At 37.2% G+C, this 18,461-nt stretch overlaps 1 protein-coding gene across 2 annotated transcripts in view; it reads left to right on the top strand.

The window, feature by feature from the left end:
* The window catches only part of ush2a (Usher syndrome 2A (autosomal recessive, mild)), a 440,168-nt gene that overhangs the window by 244,069 nt on the left and 177,638 nt on the right, over positions 1 to 18,461 (top strand). For both annotated transcript variants that reach the window (XM_049464244.1, XM_022672674.2), the window contains exons 41-45: positions 1,232 to 1,860; positions 10,081 to 10,409; positions 12,309 to 12,431; positions 16,820 to 16,983; positions 17,529 to 17,738. In XM_049464244.1, the coding sequence (XP_049320201.1) occupies positions 1,232 to 1,860; positions 10,081 to 10,409; positions 12,309 to 12,431; positions 16,820 to 16,983; positions 17,529 to 17,738 (1,455 nt within the window). The remainder of the gene's footprint in view (positions 1 to 1,231; positions 1,861 to 10,080; positions 10,410 to 12,308; positions 12,432 to 16,819; positions 16,984 to 17,528; positions 17,739 to 18,461) is intronic.

Consider the following 18,461-nt stretch of genomic DNA (forward strand, 5'->3'; position numbering starts at 1 on the left):
GACAGTAAGTCGATACCTACTGCTATTCCTTAACAAACACTATCTCAGTAGGGAAGCATGGTAGTGGCAGCATCATATTTGGTGGGTACTTTTTTTTTCAACAGGAATTAAGCATCTTATTAAACTAAAACTTGAATTGAGACTGTATTGGTAGATACTACAACCTCCAAAAATGAAGAGGAAAAAAAACAAAAGTTGTGTAAAATATAAGTAAATGTAATAAAAATAGAATGCAATATTGTATTCACAATCGAACATAGAACACCAGATGCTGAAAGTGAGACATTTAAAATTCTTTAGAGTGGAACAGTAAGCAGTACTTATAGAGAGTCTCTCAGAAGAAAAGATGAAACATCTGCTAAAGAAAATGCACTTAAAAATGATGGAATCATTTTACAAAATAAAGTTAGAACACGCAGAGAAGAAGCTATATGTCAACACCACCCAGAAACAGCACCTTCTCTGGGCCAAAGCACATTTAAAATAGAAAAATGGAAATCTGTTTTGTGGTTGTATTAATCGAAAATGAAAATTTTAATGATGTTAAACCATATATAAATCTCTTGTAGGAATAACACAGTCAGTCTGGTAGGACTTTGTATGTTCTATGTATTTAATGGTGTATTTAGTGTAAAGCCCGAACGTATTGTTGTTTTATGTTTTGCACTAAGGCTGTATGCTTAAAATAAACACATTTGTCTGTTTTATATTTTTAAACACTGTTTATTATTGTAGAGTGAATGTAATGAAAGTAATTGTAAATTATGTTATTGTTCTTGGTCTATTTCGGTTTAAAGAGAGTGCAGTGCATAGCCTTAATGTTGTTTTATATGTTTCGCACTATATGTTTAAAATAAATAAGTTTGTTTGTTCAGAAAGTGTTTGATTTTCTTAAACATTGATAATTATATTAGAGTAGACGAGGAGATTTGTTCTTAATTAACATTGTTCTTAAATAACAGGTCTATGCTTCTTCAGTGTTGCAATGTTAATGGGCATCATTCTGAATGGATTTCGCTAATTCAAACAGCCCAACAATGATTTTAAAAAGCTTAGTTTTAATGTTCTACTTATTAAAACATTTATTTAAATCAGCTCGGGCTCACAAAAACAGTTTATGAGTCGGGTCGGGTCGACTTGGGCAGAATGTGCACGGGCTCAGGGCTGGTCAGGCTGGATACTTTGGGTTTGTTTTAGCCTCTAATTTAGCAGCGTTTCCTTTGTTTTTCAGGCCCTGGATCTGTTGACCCACCTGTACTGTTTGAGATCCACTCCAGGAATGCAACCATCGCCTGGTCTCCTCCTTCACACCCAAATGGTATAATCACCCACTATAACATCTACCAGAATGGGCAACTGAGCACCACTGTGCCAGGAAACAGCACCATGCTCACCCTCTCGGGTCTGGATCCCTACTGGCATTATTCCATCCAGGTGGAGGCCTGCACAGAGGCGGGCTGCACCCTATCCTCCGACTCCCACACCATCCACACACCTCCAGCCCCTCCAGAGGGCGTGGCACCCCCTCGACTCTACTCGGACACGCCCACCTCTGTGCTGTTGACCTGGGATCCACCGCTGCGGGCCAACGGGGTGCTGGAGAAGTACACAGTAGAAAGACGAGCCGCCGGCACCGAGCAGATCTCTACTGTGGCCACAGTGCTGCCCAACCACACGCTCACATACCTGGACAGCTCAACCGCTCTCAGCCCCTGGGGCAGCTACGAGTACCGGGTGGTGGCCAGCACTGAGCAGGGGGGCTCTAACAGCAGCCAGTGGCAGAGAGTGACCACCCGACCTTCAAGACCTGCTGGACTGCAGCCACCTTACGTGCTGGTGTTGGGGCCAGAGTCGGTGCAGGTAGGACCTGTAATGCTACAGTTTACTTTTATAATCATATTTTCAGTATCTTTGGTAGTTCTATATCTGTATTATTTTAGTGTATACAAAGTATTTATGTATTTATTTATTTGGACATTTAATTGATATACTGTATTTGACCAAGACGTTGAGTGTTTTAATGGAATGATACTTTACTTATTACATTTAGTACGTTATTAGAGTAAAAAGTATTTGTACAGTTTATTGTGGAAAACTGTATAATGGAATGAGGGCTCTAGTACCCTATTTGTGCGCCTATAGCCTGGATACAAGATTAGATACAGTTTGGCATTTGTCACATCCTGGTCTCGTCTCGTGTCTGTGTGTCTTCCCCACGTGACCTGTGTCTCCTGTCTCAGTACTTTTCCACCTGTGTCTCATTTGTAGCTCCGCCCCTTCCCCAGGTGTTTCTAATTTTAGTGTTTCCTGTTTCTTTAAATAGCCCTCGTCTACCACTTTGTCTCCGTCGGTCTTTGCACCTTCCAATGTTGTTTTGTCTCTCTCAGTGTTATCAGTCCTCTTAGCGTTTCTCTGTTTTTGCCATTTATATATATATATAGTCTATTTCCTTGTTTATTTCTTAGTGTTTTGCTTCTTGTTGTTTCCCTTGTATATACATCCCTGCCCTGTTTAGTTTTGGTTATTTCTTGGTTATTTTTGGTAGTTTCTAGTTTCTTGTTTATTCCTTGTTTATGCTCTTAGCTTTGTTTGTTTCTTTGTTTATTTACTCCCTGTTTGTATATAAATATATTTAGTACTTCTTGTTTGTTTAGTTTATGTTCACTAGTTCCTCTCGTTTATTTTGGTTTACTTTATTATTACGTGTTCTTTGTTATTTGTTTATCTTTGTTATTTATATATATATATATATATATTTATTAAATTATTTGTTTCATCCCTACCTGCACTTGTGTCCGCCTCCTCGTCTCCCTGCCTGGGTCACCCGTGACAGCATTAATGTATACAAGTTCCATATGGCATCCTGCAGCACATTTACAGTCATATGAAAAAGTTTGGACACCCCTATTAATCTTAATCATTTTTAGTTCTAAATATTTGAGTGTTTGCAACAGCCATTTCAGTTTGATATATCTAATAACTTATAGACACAGTAATATTTCAGGATTGAAATGAGGCCAAGAAAAATATCAGAAAGGCAGAGAAGAAGAATGGTGAGAACAGTCAAGGACAAACCAAAGACCACCTCCAAAGAGCTGCAGCATCATCTTGCTGCAGATGGTGTGACTGTGCATCGGTCAACAAAACAGCGCACTTTACACAAGGAGAAGCTGTATGGGAGAGCGATGTGAAAGAAGCCATTTCTGCAAGCACGCCACAAACAGAGTCACCTGAGGTGTGCTTTTGCTTTTGCATACCTCAGGCGACTCTGTTTGTGGCGTGCTTGCAGAAATGGCTTCTTTCGCTGTATTGTTGACCGATGCACAGTGACACCATCTGCAGCAAGATGATGCTGCAGCTCTTTGGAGGTGGTCTGTGGATTGTCCTTGACTGTTCTCACCATTCTTCTTCTCTGCCTTTCTGATATTTTTCTTGGCCTGCCACTTCTGGGCTTAACAAGAACTGTCCCTGTGGTCTTCCATTTCCTTACTATGTTCCTCACAGTGGAAACTGACAGGTTAAATCTCTGAGACAACTTTTTGTATCCTTCCCCTGAACAACTATGTTGAACAGTCTTTGTTTTTAGATCATTTGAGAGTTGTTTTGATGAGCCCACGATGCCACTCTTTAGAGGAGATTCAAATAGGAGAACAACTTGCAATTGACCACCTTAAATACCTTTTCTCATGATTGGATACACCTGGCTATGAAGCTCAAAGCTCATTGAAGTTAACAAACCAATTTTGTGCTTCAGTAAGTCAGTAAAAAATAGTTAGGAGTATTCAAATCAATAAAATGATAAGGGTGCCCATACTTTTGCACCGGTCAAATTTTGGTTTAATGCATATTGCACATTTTCTGTTAGTACAATAAAACTCATTTCAATCCTGAAATATTACTGTGTTCATCAGTTATTAGATATATCAAACTGAAATGACTGTTGCAAACACCCAAATATTTAGAACTAAAAATGATTAAGATTAATAGGGGTGCCCAAACTTTTTCATATGACTGTACCAATAGATGTTGCTACAGCTGGACCTGTAGATCCTGCTCTACACTTGTAGGTCAGATGCTTGATTTGTGACTCTTAAGGCCGAGGAAGAGTTGCAGTCTGCTTGAGAGTTTTCTAGGAAATTTGCTGTGTGTGGGAGAGCATTATTATACTGGACAATGGCGGTTTGGAAGCCCTGTCATGAGAGGCAACACATGTGGATGAGCTGTAAGTGTCCCTTGTATCACTACTAGGGGTGCATGACTGTCGTATGTGATGCTCCACAGATCGTCACACCTGAAGTTAGGGCAGTGTGTCGCTCCACAGCAAAGGCAGCATTGATGCACCCGCCAGAAGTTCGATATCAACAACCTTACTGCTGTTGTACAACCTAATTTTGTTGCGGAAGACGTATACAGCTCTGGAAAAAATTAATAGACCACTTCAGTTTCTGAATAAGTTTATCTGATTTTGATTTTATAAACTATGGACAACATTTCTCCCAAATTCCAGATAAAAATATTTTCATTTAGAGCATTTATTTGCAGAAAATGAGAAAATGAGAAATGACTAAAATAACAAAAAAGATGCAGAGCTTTCAGACCTCAAATAATGCAAAGAGTTTTAAGAGTTCAGAAATCAATATTTGGTGGAATATCCCTGGTTTTTAATCACGGTTTTTATGCATCTTGGCATGTTCTCCTCCACCAGTCTTACACACTGCTTTTGGATAACTTTATGCCACTCCTGGTGCAAAATTTCATGTTATAACCAATTTCATTTAAATCTATTTAAATATTAATTTAAATTAAAAGAACTAAATAAAATAAAGTTTCAGCTACTGAGATTCACAAAGTGCAGCACTTTTAAGATGGGAACGCACCAAAGTCAGAGTGCACCTGCCTCTTAAAGGGAATGACAACTGGCACACTGATTGGTTTATTTAATTTTACACCCAAAACACACCCATGAATAATTAAGAGAATGAAAACGCGCCTTTTGTGCGCTTTGAGCTCATGATACCAAAGACACAGGACACACCCCTAAGTCCAGCGGATTTAAATTTCTTTCATGTTGGTAGTTTCTGCATGCTGTTCATGAATGAGGTGCAAATGAGGCACAAATGAGGCTTGTGAGGGGCTGTACTTTATTCCTTTACTGCCAAACCTACAGAACCTATAGTGCTCATCATTATCTCTGTGACACCTTCAGTCTCTCCATCACCATCTTTGCTTTTCAGACCAATGTATAGCTTCTCCATTGTGGAGCAACCAATTAGGACTGCCAATGCCCTTCATATGCTTTACTAGGTTATACATAATTCTCACACGGCCACCTCCTGGCCATTGTCTTTGGGTGTTTTCACACATAAAAGCCCTGACCAGAGTCCAAACCAAGGGTTCATGTGTGTGTTAGAATATATTGTGTACATGTAGTCCAGTTAGTTTCAGTTTCACACTGTAGTTTAGTGACTGAGCGCACTAAATATCTTTACCTCATCCTTTTAAGATTTCAGTCGGCTGTGTCTCCCTTTACTTCACATTGATTGGTTTGTAGAATGTTGTCAGTTTGGGATATTGCCTTTCAGTTAGGGGTGTGACGAGACACTAATATCACGAGACGAGACACGATATTTGGTTCACGAGAAAATAACATTTTAAATAAAATGTCAAAAATGAAAAATGGCTTGAAAACTAGAGTTTTATTTGACAAAATCTAACATAACAAACTGGTTTCTCTCACACATTGATTCTATAAGAAATAGAAATAAGAATAAAAAATAAAAATAAAACTTTTCTAGCTCTTATATAGTGCAAACAATAAGCACAAACCACAACCAGTCATATTAAGACTATGGTTTTTGTTTTTTCTCCTAAATCTCTTGTAATTTAACTATGCAGAACCATAACCAGTCATATTAAGACTATGCTTGAAGTGCAAACAGAGACAGATTTTTTTTTTAATACAGTACAGAGCTAAAGGATTAGAACAACTGCCTATGAAACAGTCACGTGTAGGATTTACTTACAGTATTTATATATGGTTTGTGTCTTGTTGGTCACTCTGTTACCGTTTATTGTTTCCACTGGAGCCAAAATGCAGCCAGACAAACAACTTAAAAGTAGCAGAAGCATCTTCTATACAAATGCCTGAATTTTCCTCTTCTGCTGAGAGCTGCTCTCACTGCTCAGCCACCATACTCTATCGCCATCGCTACTGGGTTGCCAGATCCCTCTTAAAAAGTCCACACTTAACTGTTTTTTTGCCCCGTGAGACAGGTTTAAGCCTGACGAGAAATATTGTCCGTTTTAATCTCGCGAGATCTCCTGCCACGAGATCTCGTCACACCCCTTACTTTAGTTGTTGAATTCTGCCTCCCTACCAGAGTTTCTGTTAATAAATAGGGGTTAATCTACAGTGACAGTAGATATAGAATCCAGCGTACTCGGTTGTACCCATACTGCTGACAGATTAAAGTCTAGTCTGAAAATCCAAACTATCTAGAAAAGTGTTTTCACACTGTAAATTAAAATAAAAATAAAAAAGTGTGAAAGCGTTCACACTTCACAGTAACAATTAATTTTTTCTATTTTTTTTCTTTAGTCTTTATTTGCTGCATGTGTAGTGTACAGTTAAGTACCATGACAAATTGCTATCCAAATTTTCTGAGTTTTTTGAGTTGCTTAAAAGTGTCTAGTCATGCTGTAAAAGCATAAAGCATATAAAAGGCATTGCTCACATTAAAAGCCTCATTAATCCTCATTAATCATCATTTGCCTACATTAATTTACACATCACAACAAACAACACTTCGGGCTTTATTATGCCATATTTGGAGCTGGGCAATGTGATGAAATGTTGCTGTAATGTGGTAAATGTGTGTTTTAAAGCTTTTTTTATGTTGAGAATATCTTCAGTACTTAAAGAACCCTGACCCAAACTGTACATTTCAATCCAGATAATGTAGAATCTCCTGTTTACTTTGAGTAAACTGATGAAAAAAATCACTGTGCTGTGCTTGTGAGGGTATTTAACCCCTTATAATGCCTTGTCTCGTATACAGGCTACAGGTGTTGGAGTAAAATAACTTATTTACACTGAAAATTTAAAGGCTTTGAAATCTCCTACAGGACACTTGGAGACGTTGCCTGTTCACGCTTTACTGTACTTAATAATTTCAGATCAATAACAGGAATGAACCCAAATTCTGCATGTTTGAAAATTAAATTAAAACTAATGAAACATAATGAAACAAACGTTGTGGAGGCATGAACTGTTTGATTTGTATTCAAATATAAAAACATTGTTTTCATAATTGTAAGAACCAACCAAGGTGATTTTAATGCAAATGCAGGCAGGCTTTATTAATCCAAAACGCAAGGCAAAAATCGTAATCCAAAAAAAAAGGCAATAGTTCAAAACCAGGAGTAAATCACAAGGAAAATCGTAGTCGAAAAAAAACAAAACAGGCAAGGATTAAAAAAACAGAAATAACAAAACACTGGAGTAAACACTTGATAAGACACTAGAGTCTCGCAACTAGACTCAGTAAATGTCCCAGTAAATATAGTCTCAGTTATGGTGTGTGGGCGGTGTGTGGGAGGGGCGGAGTCAGCTTATTAGTACTCCGGCAAGGCTAATCTTAAACGTGCAGGTGTGACAGTAATGAAGTTCAGGAAAGAGACAATTTTAGGATTTTATTCATCATATTTTTCAGATTTACTTAAATATGGTTTATATTTTCTGTTATAATTACAGCTATGCTTTTCAGTAATGTTCCTTATCAAACATGTAAGATTTAGGGGTGTAATGTCAGGCAGACGATTGACAAAAAGTCCTGGTCTGTTTAGGGGTTAAATACCAGTTTTAAAGAATCAGTTTAAAAAGGTTTTGTGTATCATGGAAATGTTTTTAAATATTGTGATAAATTAATTGCTAACAATTTCCTGTATTCATAACACATTATAAACTAATGGAATACTCAGTACCTCATAATGATTGTCATGAGCTTGTATAGAAACTTAAATCCTTTTAACAAGCTAATATTTATAAAGAGACATACTTTACTCATAATGTCTTATTCATGTTGCTAGTGATTGAGTAATAACAATCAGTAAGAGGTATTATGTATGCCATTTAATGTGTTATAATTGCATTAATAATGCATTATAAATACAGGATTAATAGTAAGAGTTACCAATATTTTTATTATTTTTCCCAGCTCTATTTGTGTGACAGGGATCAGATTGTGTGGTGATATTTTTGTGAAAGTAAACGTTTTCTCGTATGTGTGTGTGTCAGTATAACAGTAAAGTGAAGAGTGTAAAGAGAGAGATTAGCCTTAAAACACTGGAACTTTACACTGGGTAGATATATATATATGGCTTTCAGGAAGCGTCTAGACTGATCACATTAAAGCGTAATGCTGAAGAGCTGAAATGCTGAAGAGCGTGAGGTAGCTTTACAATGTTTTGGATGCTTCACAAACTGGATTGAAGGGGACATTAATGTAACCAAACAAGCTTTTCAGCTTAGACGCCACTGTGTACAAATCCACCAATACGTGCCCACACATCTCTCTCTCTCTCTCTCTCTCTCTCTCTCTCTCTCTCTCTCTCTCTCTCTCTCTCTCTCTCAGTGCCAGGATTCGTGAACAGAAGTGCTTACCACTTCAAACAAAAGGCAGCATTTGCATAAACTTGCGTGAATTATTCATTTCCCCTAACCCCGGGTTTAGTTTATTTTAATGCTATTATTATTATTTCATTAATTTGGGCGCTGCTCTGTTACTGCGTGTAACTGGATGAGAGTTCTTACATGTGTAAGAGCCCAAAACAGTTGTTCTCATTAGCATACGCTGAAGTGTATTTGTTCCTGTCGATTTGCTTAGCGTCTTCGTAGTCTTAATGCTATCTTCTGTTTGAACAAATCCTGATTATTTAATTACTTTCTGGGTCCTGGCGTATTTCCTCAGCCTGGCTTATTTACTCGTAATTTACAAATTTGTTGTGATATTTGTTGTGTTCACAGTGTGTCAAGGATTTACTGGGTTTTTTATAATATGGGAGGAGTTGACTACCATGGTTCTGCACATTTTAGTGTTGTCTCTGCATTAACACACCCCATCCTGCTTGTGTAGAGTTTACATGGGAGTAACATGGACTAGGTGGGTTACAGGTGGGCATGGGCTCTGATTGAGTATTCACATGTATTATCATTACAGCCCACCTTAATCTCATATCAGTGATTGTAACCCCTCCTGATCCTGATGGCTCCATGTATGGATGTCAATGATTGGACCCAACAGGCAACCCATGCAAAGCACTTTCTGGTTCCCCGTTAGGCTGCTTTTACAGGCCCCATATATTCGGTTCTCAGGTCAAAGTCAGGGTGTCTTCACTCTTCACTGACTTAATGTAATTTAAAAATAAATAAGTAATTAACCACACCAGTTGATGTGAATAATCTTGATGAATCAGATTTTCATTCATAATAATAGATATATAAAAAAAAAAAAATATATATATATATATATATATATATATATATATATATATATATATATATATATATATATATATATATATATGTGTGTATAATATATAAATAGTAGATATTATACTTAGATTTTATTTATATCTAAATATGTTTATTTAATTCTATCTTTTTAACTTTGAACACAGATTGTCCTTTGTGAATTGTGTTCAAGTAATATACAATAAAGCAGATTGTAAATCAATTCAGGAGGAATAGGAGCAGGTAAAATCATAACATTAAAAAAATAAGAGAGTCGCAAATAGAAGTAATTTAGTGAAATGGACCATGAAATAAAATGAGTATAAATACAATACAACAAAATAAATAAAATTGAAATAAAATAATAAAATGAAGTACAATAAGGTGTCCCGATATTTATGAGCTCAGTTAATAAGGAATGTTTTAAGGTGTCATTTAAAATGTAATTTAATATAAGCTGCTTTAACGTAAAATAATATAACATCTTCATTTTTAGGATTGTACTGTTAACACAGACTGATATTTCTTGCTATATTTGTGTGTGTGTGTGTATGTGTTTTCTGCTGTAGGTAACATGGTCTGCACCTCTAATAGCTAATGGAGAGATTGAGCGCTACGAGATCCGCATGCCGGACCCCCGCATTCCTCACACGGACCCCTTCGACCTCAACCGCACCGTCACCAACCTGGTGCCATACACCAACTACAGCGTTACCATCCTGTCCTGCTCGGGCGGCGGAGGCTACGTAGGAGGCTGCACAGAAAGCTTACCCACATCTGTCACTACATTACCCACAATTCCACAGGGTGTGGGTTCACTCTCAGTGGTGGCCATCAGTGAGTCTTTCCTGGCTGTGTCGTGGCAGCCGCCGTCCAGGCCAAACGGGCCCAACATACGGTAATACAGCTGGCAGAGGAGAGATTTGATGATATATGTTTGTTGATAAAATAATGTTGAAAAAATCTGTCATACATACAAAAATATGTGTAAATTGGCATTTTTCTGCCCACAAAGTAATTTAAGTATTTTAATTTTTAATTTAAAGTTACAGATTGGTAAGTGGTAATTGTGTTTTACCCTGCTGCCATAAAATTGCAGTTCTTTTCATTATTTTCTTTTTTTTTGTTATAAACAGTTATTTAGTGTAAAAAATATATATTTTTGAAATTTTAATGGGATTTTCCAGAATTTATGGTTATTGTTTAACACAGTTTTTCATTGGATGAGGCACTTATACATTCACTGAGCAATTTACATAAGGAAGACTGTTCTAATATAGACTTTAGACCTAGAACCATTACTGGCTAAAATGTCTCTGCTTCCTTTTTACTGGCTGACAGAATTTGCTGTCGTAGCTCATCCACCTCAGAGCTGGAGGTGAGATGCTTTCTGATCGTCACAGTTGTACAGAGTGTGTTAATCTGTGCTGGTTAGTAATTGAAAGAACGGCAGGTTAGTGAGTTAAATAGACAACAATTACATCATGCTCATATCTTTGAATATAAGTGAAAGTGGGATGTCAGTCTTTTTCAGGAGGCAGTTTAAAACAGTGATAACTGTTTAAGTTATCTGGCTTTTAGTTTTTAGGTAAGAACCAATTGGGAGATTCTATTGAATTGCACTGGTAGCAATATGTTTACCATAACTTCCAAACTAAAAACAATCATTACATTACATAAAAACCAGGCGTTCACAAATAGATCATTGGCACCAGTTATGATCCTGCATTTTAAACTCAGCCGTACTGCTACTTGTAATCAGAGCATGTCGTTTTTTTTCAAAAATAATTTCTATTGTTAAAAAATGTGATTGTCATAGACTTGTATTGAGTGTTATTAAACACATTAATCAGTGAGATCTGATTTTAAAAACAAACTTAACTTTTTTTCTTTTATAATTAATAAAAAAACTTGTTCCATGTTCCATTTTCTATAATTCCATAAATTGTTCGATGTTTTAGGTTTTTGCCGTAGGCAGGAATCATATCGGAAGTCATCATTTTGGTATTTATACAGCACTAGTAGTGGTTACTGTAGCTTTTCTGTCAGCTCCATCCAGTCTGGTCATTATGTGCTGACCTCTCTCATTAACAAAGTGTTTGGATTTACTGAATTTTCATTAACTTATAAATTATATTATATTCAGCTAACCCAGCCCCTCTATTTTTACATTGTAGATGTGTTTTGTTTTGTTTTCTTTTTGTTTTCATTTTCGTACCTCATTACAGCAAACTCTAGATAACTGCATAAATGTGTAGGTGATCAGATCTTCCTATTAAACTGCTCAGTGAGTATATATTATATATATATTACTTTATATTATGAAGTATTGTTTGATCTACTGTCTTTCAACAGCATAAAGTGACCGCCAACAATCAGATCAGTACAAACACCCGTAAAACTTTTTTTTTGTGTTATCCCCTTTGTGTTGGACTTGTCCCCAAAACTGACTTGTTTATGGTTTATATAGGAAAGCATCTATAGGATATCATCCTCATAGCACAAGACTGCTAGGCTGTATTTCAGCTATGTTAGTCTGTTTTTGAGCTGATTAGGTGGTAAATAAAGCTCTGTGCTCATGTCTGCCGATTAATATTCATGACTTTTCTTTTCCCGCCGCTGCCTTGTTTGTTGAACTAGGCTTATGAAGAGCACATTAAGCCTAGCTCTTGTGATTACGGATGAAATTACCATTACTGTTGAGAGAGAGAGAGTAAAGCGCGGCGCGGCTAAAGCGTCAGGAGGATTGTAGGAGCGCACGGGCTGAGATTTACTGGGCCGTTTCCGCTGCCCTCAGGTACGAGCTGCTGAGACGGAAAACCCAGCAGCCCCTGGCCTCCAGTCCCCCCGAAGATTTCAATCGCTGGTTCCATGTTTACGCAGGAGACAAATTGTTCCACGAAGATAAAGGCCTTAGCAGGTGAGATTACCAAAATTAGCTTTAATGCAAACGTTGCCGGTGTGTACAAAACTGGTTTTGTGCACCGATGCCATCTTTTTAATACTGCTCAAAGATACATTAAGCAAATATCCCAAAGAATTAAATCGTTTTTCGCTCTAATCTTTTGCTGGCACTCCTCTTGCTGATGTGCTTGCTTGTGTGTATGCGTGTGTGTGTGTGTGTGTGTGTGTGTGTATGTGTGTGTGTGTTTGCTGCACACTCAGATCCCCCTCCTCTTTAGCCCTTTTAACTTCAGTTTCTGTTGTTTTGAACTAAACGCTAAAGTTTGTTTCTGAAGTGCTGCTGTAGGATTATGCTCCTATTACTGAACAGAAAGAAGCTGGAGATATATACAGTAGTTTTATATACTAAAGTTTTATGTATTTATTTTTTAAGTGTCATGAAATAATTAATTCTTTGATTTTGCTGCTCAGCCTTACCCATTTTGACCTTATATATCTTATTCCTTTAAAATGCTTGTTTATGGTTAACACCGTGTCGTACACCATTGTGAGCATTTATACTTGTGCATTTGTTTTGCCATTCAATTATACTACATTTACTTTTACAGTTAAGGCAAAATAACGTACAAAAGTTCTACTTCGTTTACTTTGAAAACATTCTTAGCTAGTTTATAGAGGCTAGAATCAAAACTCTAGGTTCTGATAAATGCACAAATCCTTATGAATACCTTGAAGATGTCAAGTGCTGATTTAGGAAGTCTGTGAAAAGATGGGTCATTAATCTGTCTTTGAAGACAGAGAGTGATCATCACTTCGGTGCAGCACGGAGATGAGTCTGCTTTCAGGAAAACAGTGGTAACAGCTCTGTTGCAGGACTCTGTATTGGTACTGTACACTGAAAACTAAACGATGGACTGTTTTGGGGCAGGGATGGTTCAGCAGTTAGAGCACTGGGTCATTAACAACAAAGTTGTGGATTTGATACCCAGCTTTGGTGAGTGACCACTGTTGGGTCCTTGATCAAGACCCTTAGCCCTCACTGTTTCCTGAGCAATGCAGCGTTGGAAGCCCACCACAAAAGCACTGTGTGTGTCTTCTGAGAGTAATCAATAGTAGGGCTGAAATGATTAGTCGATATAATTAACAATGGTGATTATAAAAAATTGTCGACTCCAAATGTTCATTGTCAACTAATCGTCAATTGATAGCAGTACACAAAGTGCTGGGAACAGAAACACAATGGAAGAAGGATACTGGGCTCACTCAAACAGTTTATACTCAACTCGGCCTGCATCTCCAAAAATGTGCCCAACATATTAAATTATTTACTCAAAAAAAAGTTTCTAAAGTTTTAAAGCAATAGAGAAAACTAAAAACAGGAACTGAGCTCAGAGCAAGCAGAGATGGAGAGTATGGCAGAAATAATCAGCGATTAATCAACCAATTTAAAAAAGAATCGTCAGATTAGTCGATTACTAAAATAATCATTAGTTGCAGCCCTACTGACTTGTCTGTATGTGTGTGTTCACTGCATGGAGAGGTTAAAGGCAGAGGTCAAATTGTATTTGTGCCCAGCACAGGTATGGTATAAATAGTTGTCTTGTCTTTATCCTTCTTCACATGTTTATGTTTAATTTAAAACAGGAAAACAATATTTAAGTGCTCATATAATACTAGAATCAGGCATATATTAGCATTATAAGTGAGCCTTTAACCACTTTTTTGATCAGGGATTAATATTTGTGATCTAAACTGAAGGCCCAGTTCTAACAGTAATGTTTGGATATTGCTTTACTTCTTTTATTTAATGTTACCATATTTTAACCTCTATAAGGTGCACTTAAAATCTGTGAAATTTTCCAAAAGTCGTCAGTGTATCTTATGTATGAATTTTACCAGTCAGGTTGTAAGGAGAAGTAAAGCCACTCTGCTGAAGTACAGAGTTATACAGGAGTTTCAGTTTATTTCTCCAACACCGGGCCAGGAGTAGCATTAGCATTAGCTGCTAACCACTATTTCCCTGTTCAGAGGTAAGTATTATCTGCCTATAGCCTGCTGCTAACCCCAGTTAGCACTGCTGGAGCAGCATTAGCCGCTAACTGTGTTAGCTCTTTTGTCGTTCAGAGGTGAGTATATTGGACTGTAGCTTGTGCATTTACCATGTTAAACAAGCTACATGGGTTAAACCGCTAGCTAATATCACCCTACATACCGGAGCACTCTGGGTTCCTCAGTGCATCACTGTCAGGGAAAATTAGTCACTTACTGCTAGCGGTTATCCGCTAATGCTAATGAAATCTAAGCTTAATAAAACAAATGGAAGCGCTTTACTCACTCACATAAACAGTTTTCAGGAGAAATCTGTTTAGAATAACATCCAGCGCTTGTTTACCTGTATAAAAAAGTATTTTTTATATTATTTTATACAGTTTTGTTTACTTAGCTTAGCTTTACTTAACTTAGTTAGTAAGAGCCCCCCACCATCACCACCCAGAAGCGAGACCTGCTGAATTAGAAGTTCCTTATAGTGTTGCTTTATAAGCCGGTGCACCGATAAACACTGTAAACCCAGAAGTTGTTTGAACTCAAATAAATTAAGTCTGTTTTACATAAAATTAGAGATTTCTAAACATTACTCAACTATTTTGAGTTAGTTGAACATTCGTGGGCACATATACACTTAAACTGAGACCTTTGAGTTGAACCAACTTATAATAACTGAGTTTAGTCTGTTTCCATTAACAGCTTCTTTTCCATTGGCTTCTGTCACAATCTATTTGCATACTGGGTGTGTCCAACAATTTTTTACAGACACTCACCATCAGTGTGTAGTGATTCACCCGGGGCTTCCTTAGGTAAACTTGTAGATCACATATTATGATTAAATACTTGGGCTGTGACCGAAATGGCTCCCTATTTACTAGTTAGGGCACTATTGAGTATGTCAGCCATTTTTCTTTGAGTGTCCGAATCTTAAGGGGGGATTCGAACGTGATTTTGAGGGCACTAAAAACTCCCATAATGCATCATGATTTATAGTAAACTTCGCTGCTTACTAAGCGAGCTGAATGTGTCCCAAAATGCATTGCGGGTCTCGCTACTAAGCATTAGACAGCCGAAGAAACGGAGCGGACAGTGAGCCACCAGGGTTGCCCGATTGTTACAGAGGGATTCAGATAAAACCAATTCACAGGGTAAAACGTGTTTCAGATCAATTCAAATTTACTGAGAAAACACCCAAACAGCTGATATTCGTCATATTAACAATATTACAGGGTTTATTCCAACATGATCTTAACTAAAATATCATAAATATCTTAAATATCACTGATTACAAAAAATATATTTAAATGAGTTTATCTGCATATTTGTATTATGTGTTTTGTGCCTTGTATCATTGGACACACGAAACAAAAACGTAAAAACAGTACATAAAAACAACCTTGCAAGCAATTAAAGAAAAAAATAACGAACATATAATAACGAACATAAACACAGCTTCACATTTCCATCAGCAGGACTAAAATCTCTGTCTCTGCAGGGTTAGATATCTAACTATAACACCGCCGAGTTAAATTTCCAAACTCTTTACACTTGGTAGTTTTGTTCACCTGTCAAATCACGGCGTTTCCTCCAGACAATTTCTGATACAACTCGACTTGGCATGATACCACCCAATCTGGCAACAGTGCGAGCCGGTGCACGCTGCTATTTTTAAGAGTTTCTTCATGTAGTTCAGTAATGTGAGGATCATCTTTTAAACAGTGTAAATATAACAAGCAGATAAATAACTTCATGATCACCTCAGAGCTTCACTAACTTTAATTCAGAGCTCAGTTCAGTGTGTTTATGGAGTTTTAAACACGACTCAACCCCCCTCACCTGTGTGTGTTTATGCGACCGGTGCTGGCGCATGATAATGATGAGTTTTAGTTTTCTTAACCCATTACTTAACATTTTTAAGGCAACCGGTTTCCTCAATTTTTTTAAGTAAATTCAACTTATCCGGGTTTACATTGTATAAAAACAGAGCAGAAAATATACGTATAATGTATTTTTATGAGAATTCCATATAATAAGGAACAGGCAGTTTTGATACACATTGCTTTGAACATAATTTTTTTTTCCACCACTGTGTGTGTCTAAAACATTTCATACAGAGTCACTTTAAACAACTTGGTTTACTACCACTTTTCTTAATCATATAATCATTATTTTGGAGGGTGGGCTTCTTCTTGATCTGTGAATCTGCAGAAGTGAATCAAAAGTTGTATCTGAAGAAAATCAGATAATTTCTGATAGAATGTATTGTTCATACAGTATAACAGGTTGATGTCTTTACTCTCCCTGCAGGTTCTGTACTTGACTGATTGACTGATTGATTGAGTGTTTTTTTTTTTGCAGGTACACATGGTATGAATACAAGCTGCTGGTACATAACGATGTGGGACAGGCTTCAGGAGAGATGGCCACAGGGGTCACTCTAGCCGGACCACCCATTGCTTCTGCCAACGTGTCTGCCCTCGTCCTCAACCACACTGCCATTCTGTTTAACTGGACCACTCCCAGTAAGATTTGAATAGTCCAGTAGGCTTCTTCATTTAGTAATAATAATATATAATAATAGTAATAATCTATGAATTTACTTTTCTATACATATTCGGATCTGCCAGTTTGCTCATATGAAAATTGGTTTCAAACAGGTTGGACAAAAGGACAAAAACACAACTGTAAACATACAATTAGTTTTTTTTATTTTAGATTAAACCTAGTTTCACAGGTTTAAGTCTTAAGAGAGTTTGAATAATGAATAGTGATGTTGGGCAGCACCGGCGCCTGTTATCTGATATATCAGAGCTGGGGATTCAGCGCTTTCTTTAGATTGCACTGACTGCTGTCGTGGAGATTCGAAAAAAACAAACAAACAAAAAAAAAACGGCTGATCGAGTCAGGATACTAAACACATGGAACACAATTATTTAAAAACAATAAATCATTTAAAAAATTTTATTACTTTTGTAAGTATTGTTAATTCTTGTATCCTCTTGTAAAGTGTTACTGATTTATTTCTCTCTCTCTCTCTCTCTCTCTGTCTTTCTCTCTCCATCCTCAGCTCTGCAGGACCTCCAGGGGAAAGCAGAGCTCTGTTTTCTCACAGTCAATTCCTCTCAGGGAAGCCAGACGCTCAGCCTTGACCCTTCAGTGACCTCCATACTGATCTCTGACCTGCAGCCCAGCACTGAGTACACACTTGCTCTGACCGTGTCTAATGGAGCTCACAACATCACCAGCCCGGCCGTGACATGCACCACCTCAGATGGCGGTGAGTTAAACCTCATTCACAGATTGTTTTACTTCCTACAGTTTCAGTTTTGCTGAAGTCATAGATCCTAATCTGTTCTAAAATCTGCTAGCTAAAGTTACAGAGAAACCTGGAGAGCTTAATTTAAAGATAAACCTGGCGAGCTAAAGCTAAACCTGGTGAGCTAAAGTAAACCTGGCAAGCTAAAGTTACAGAGAAACCTGGAGAGCTAATGCCTAAACCTGGAGAGATAATGTTAAAGTTAAACCTGGCGAGCTAAAGTTAATGCTAAACCTGGAAAGCTAAAGATAAACATGGCGAGTTAAAGTTAAACCTGGCGAGCTAAAGTTAAGCCTGGCGAGCTAAAGTTAAAGCTAAACCTGGCGAGCTAAAGATAAACATGGCGAGTTAAAGTTAAACCTGGAGAGTTAAAGTTAAAAAGAAACCTGGAGAGCTAAAGTTAAACCTGGCAAGATTAAGTTAAAGCTAAAACTTGAGAGCTAAAGTTAAATCTAGAGAGAGAAATCTGGAGTTTAGCAGGTTTTTAAAGAATGTCATAAGAAATACATAAGACATTTTGAGGAGTGTTATTTCTTAATTAAATTTCTTAAAAAAAAACACAAGTTTTTGTAGTATACAAAACAATCTATATAATCAAAATAGGTTTACAGCGGCTTTAACTTTAACTTTAAACTTAATAATTGTTAATTTTTTACTTTTGTCATATTTGGAATCTGCAGGTTG

This window comes from Astyanax mexicanus, chromosome 14 (genome assembly GCF_023375975.1).
Source record: "Astyanax mexicanus isolate ESR-SI-001 chromosome 14, AstMex3_surface, whole genome shotgun sequence".
NCBI classification, from domain to species: Eukaryota; Metazoa; Chordata; class Actinopteri; order Characiformes; family Acestrorhamphidae; genus Astyanax; species Astyanax mexicanus.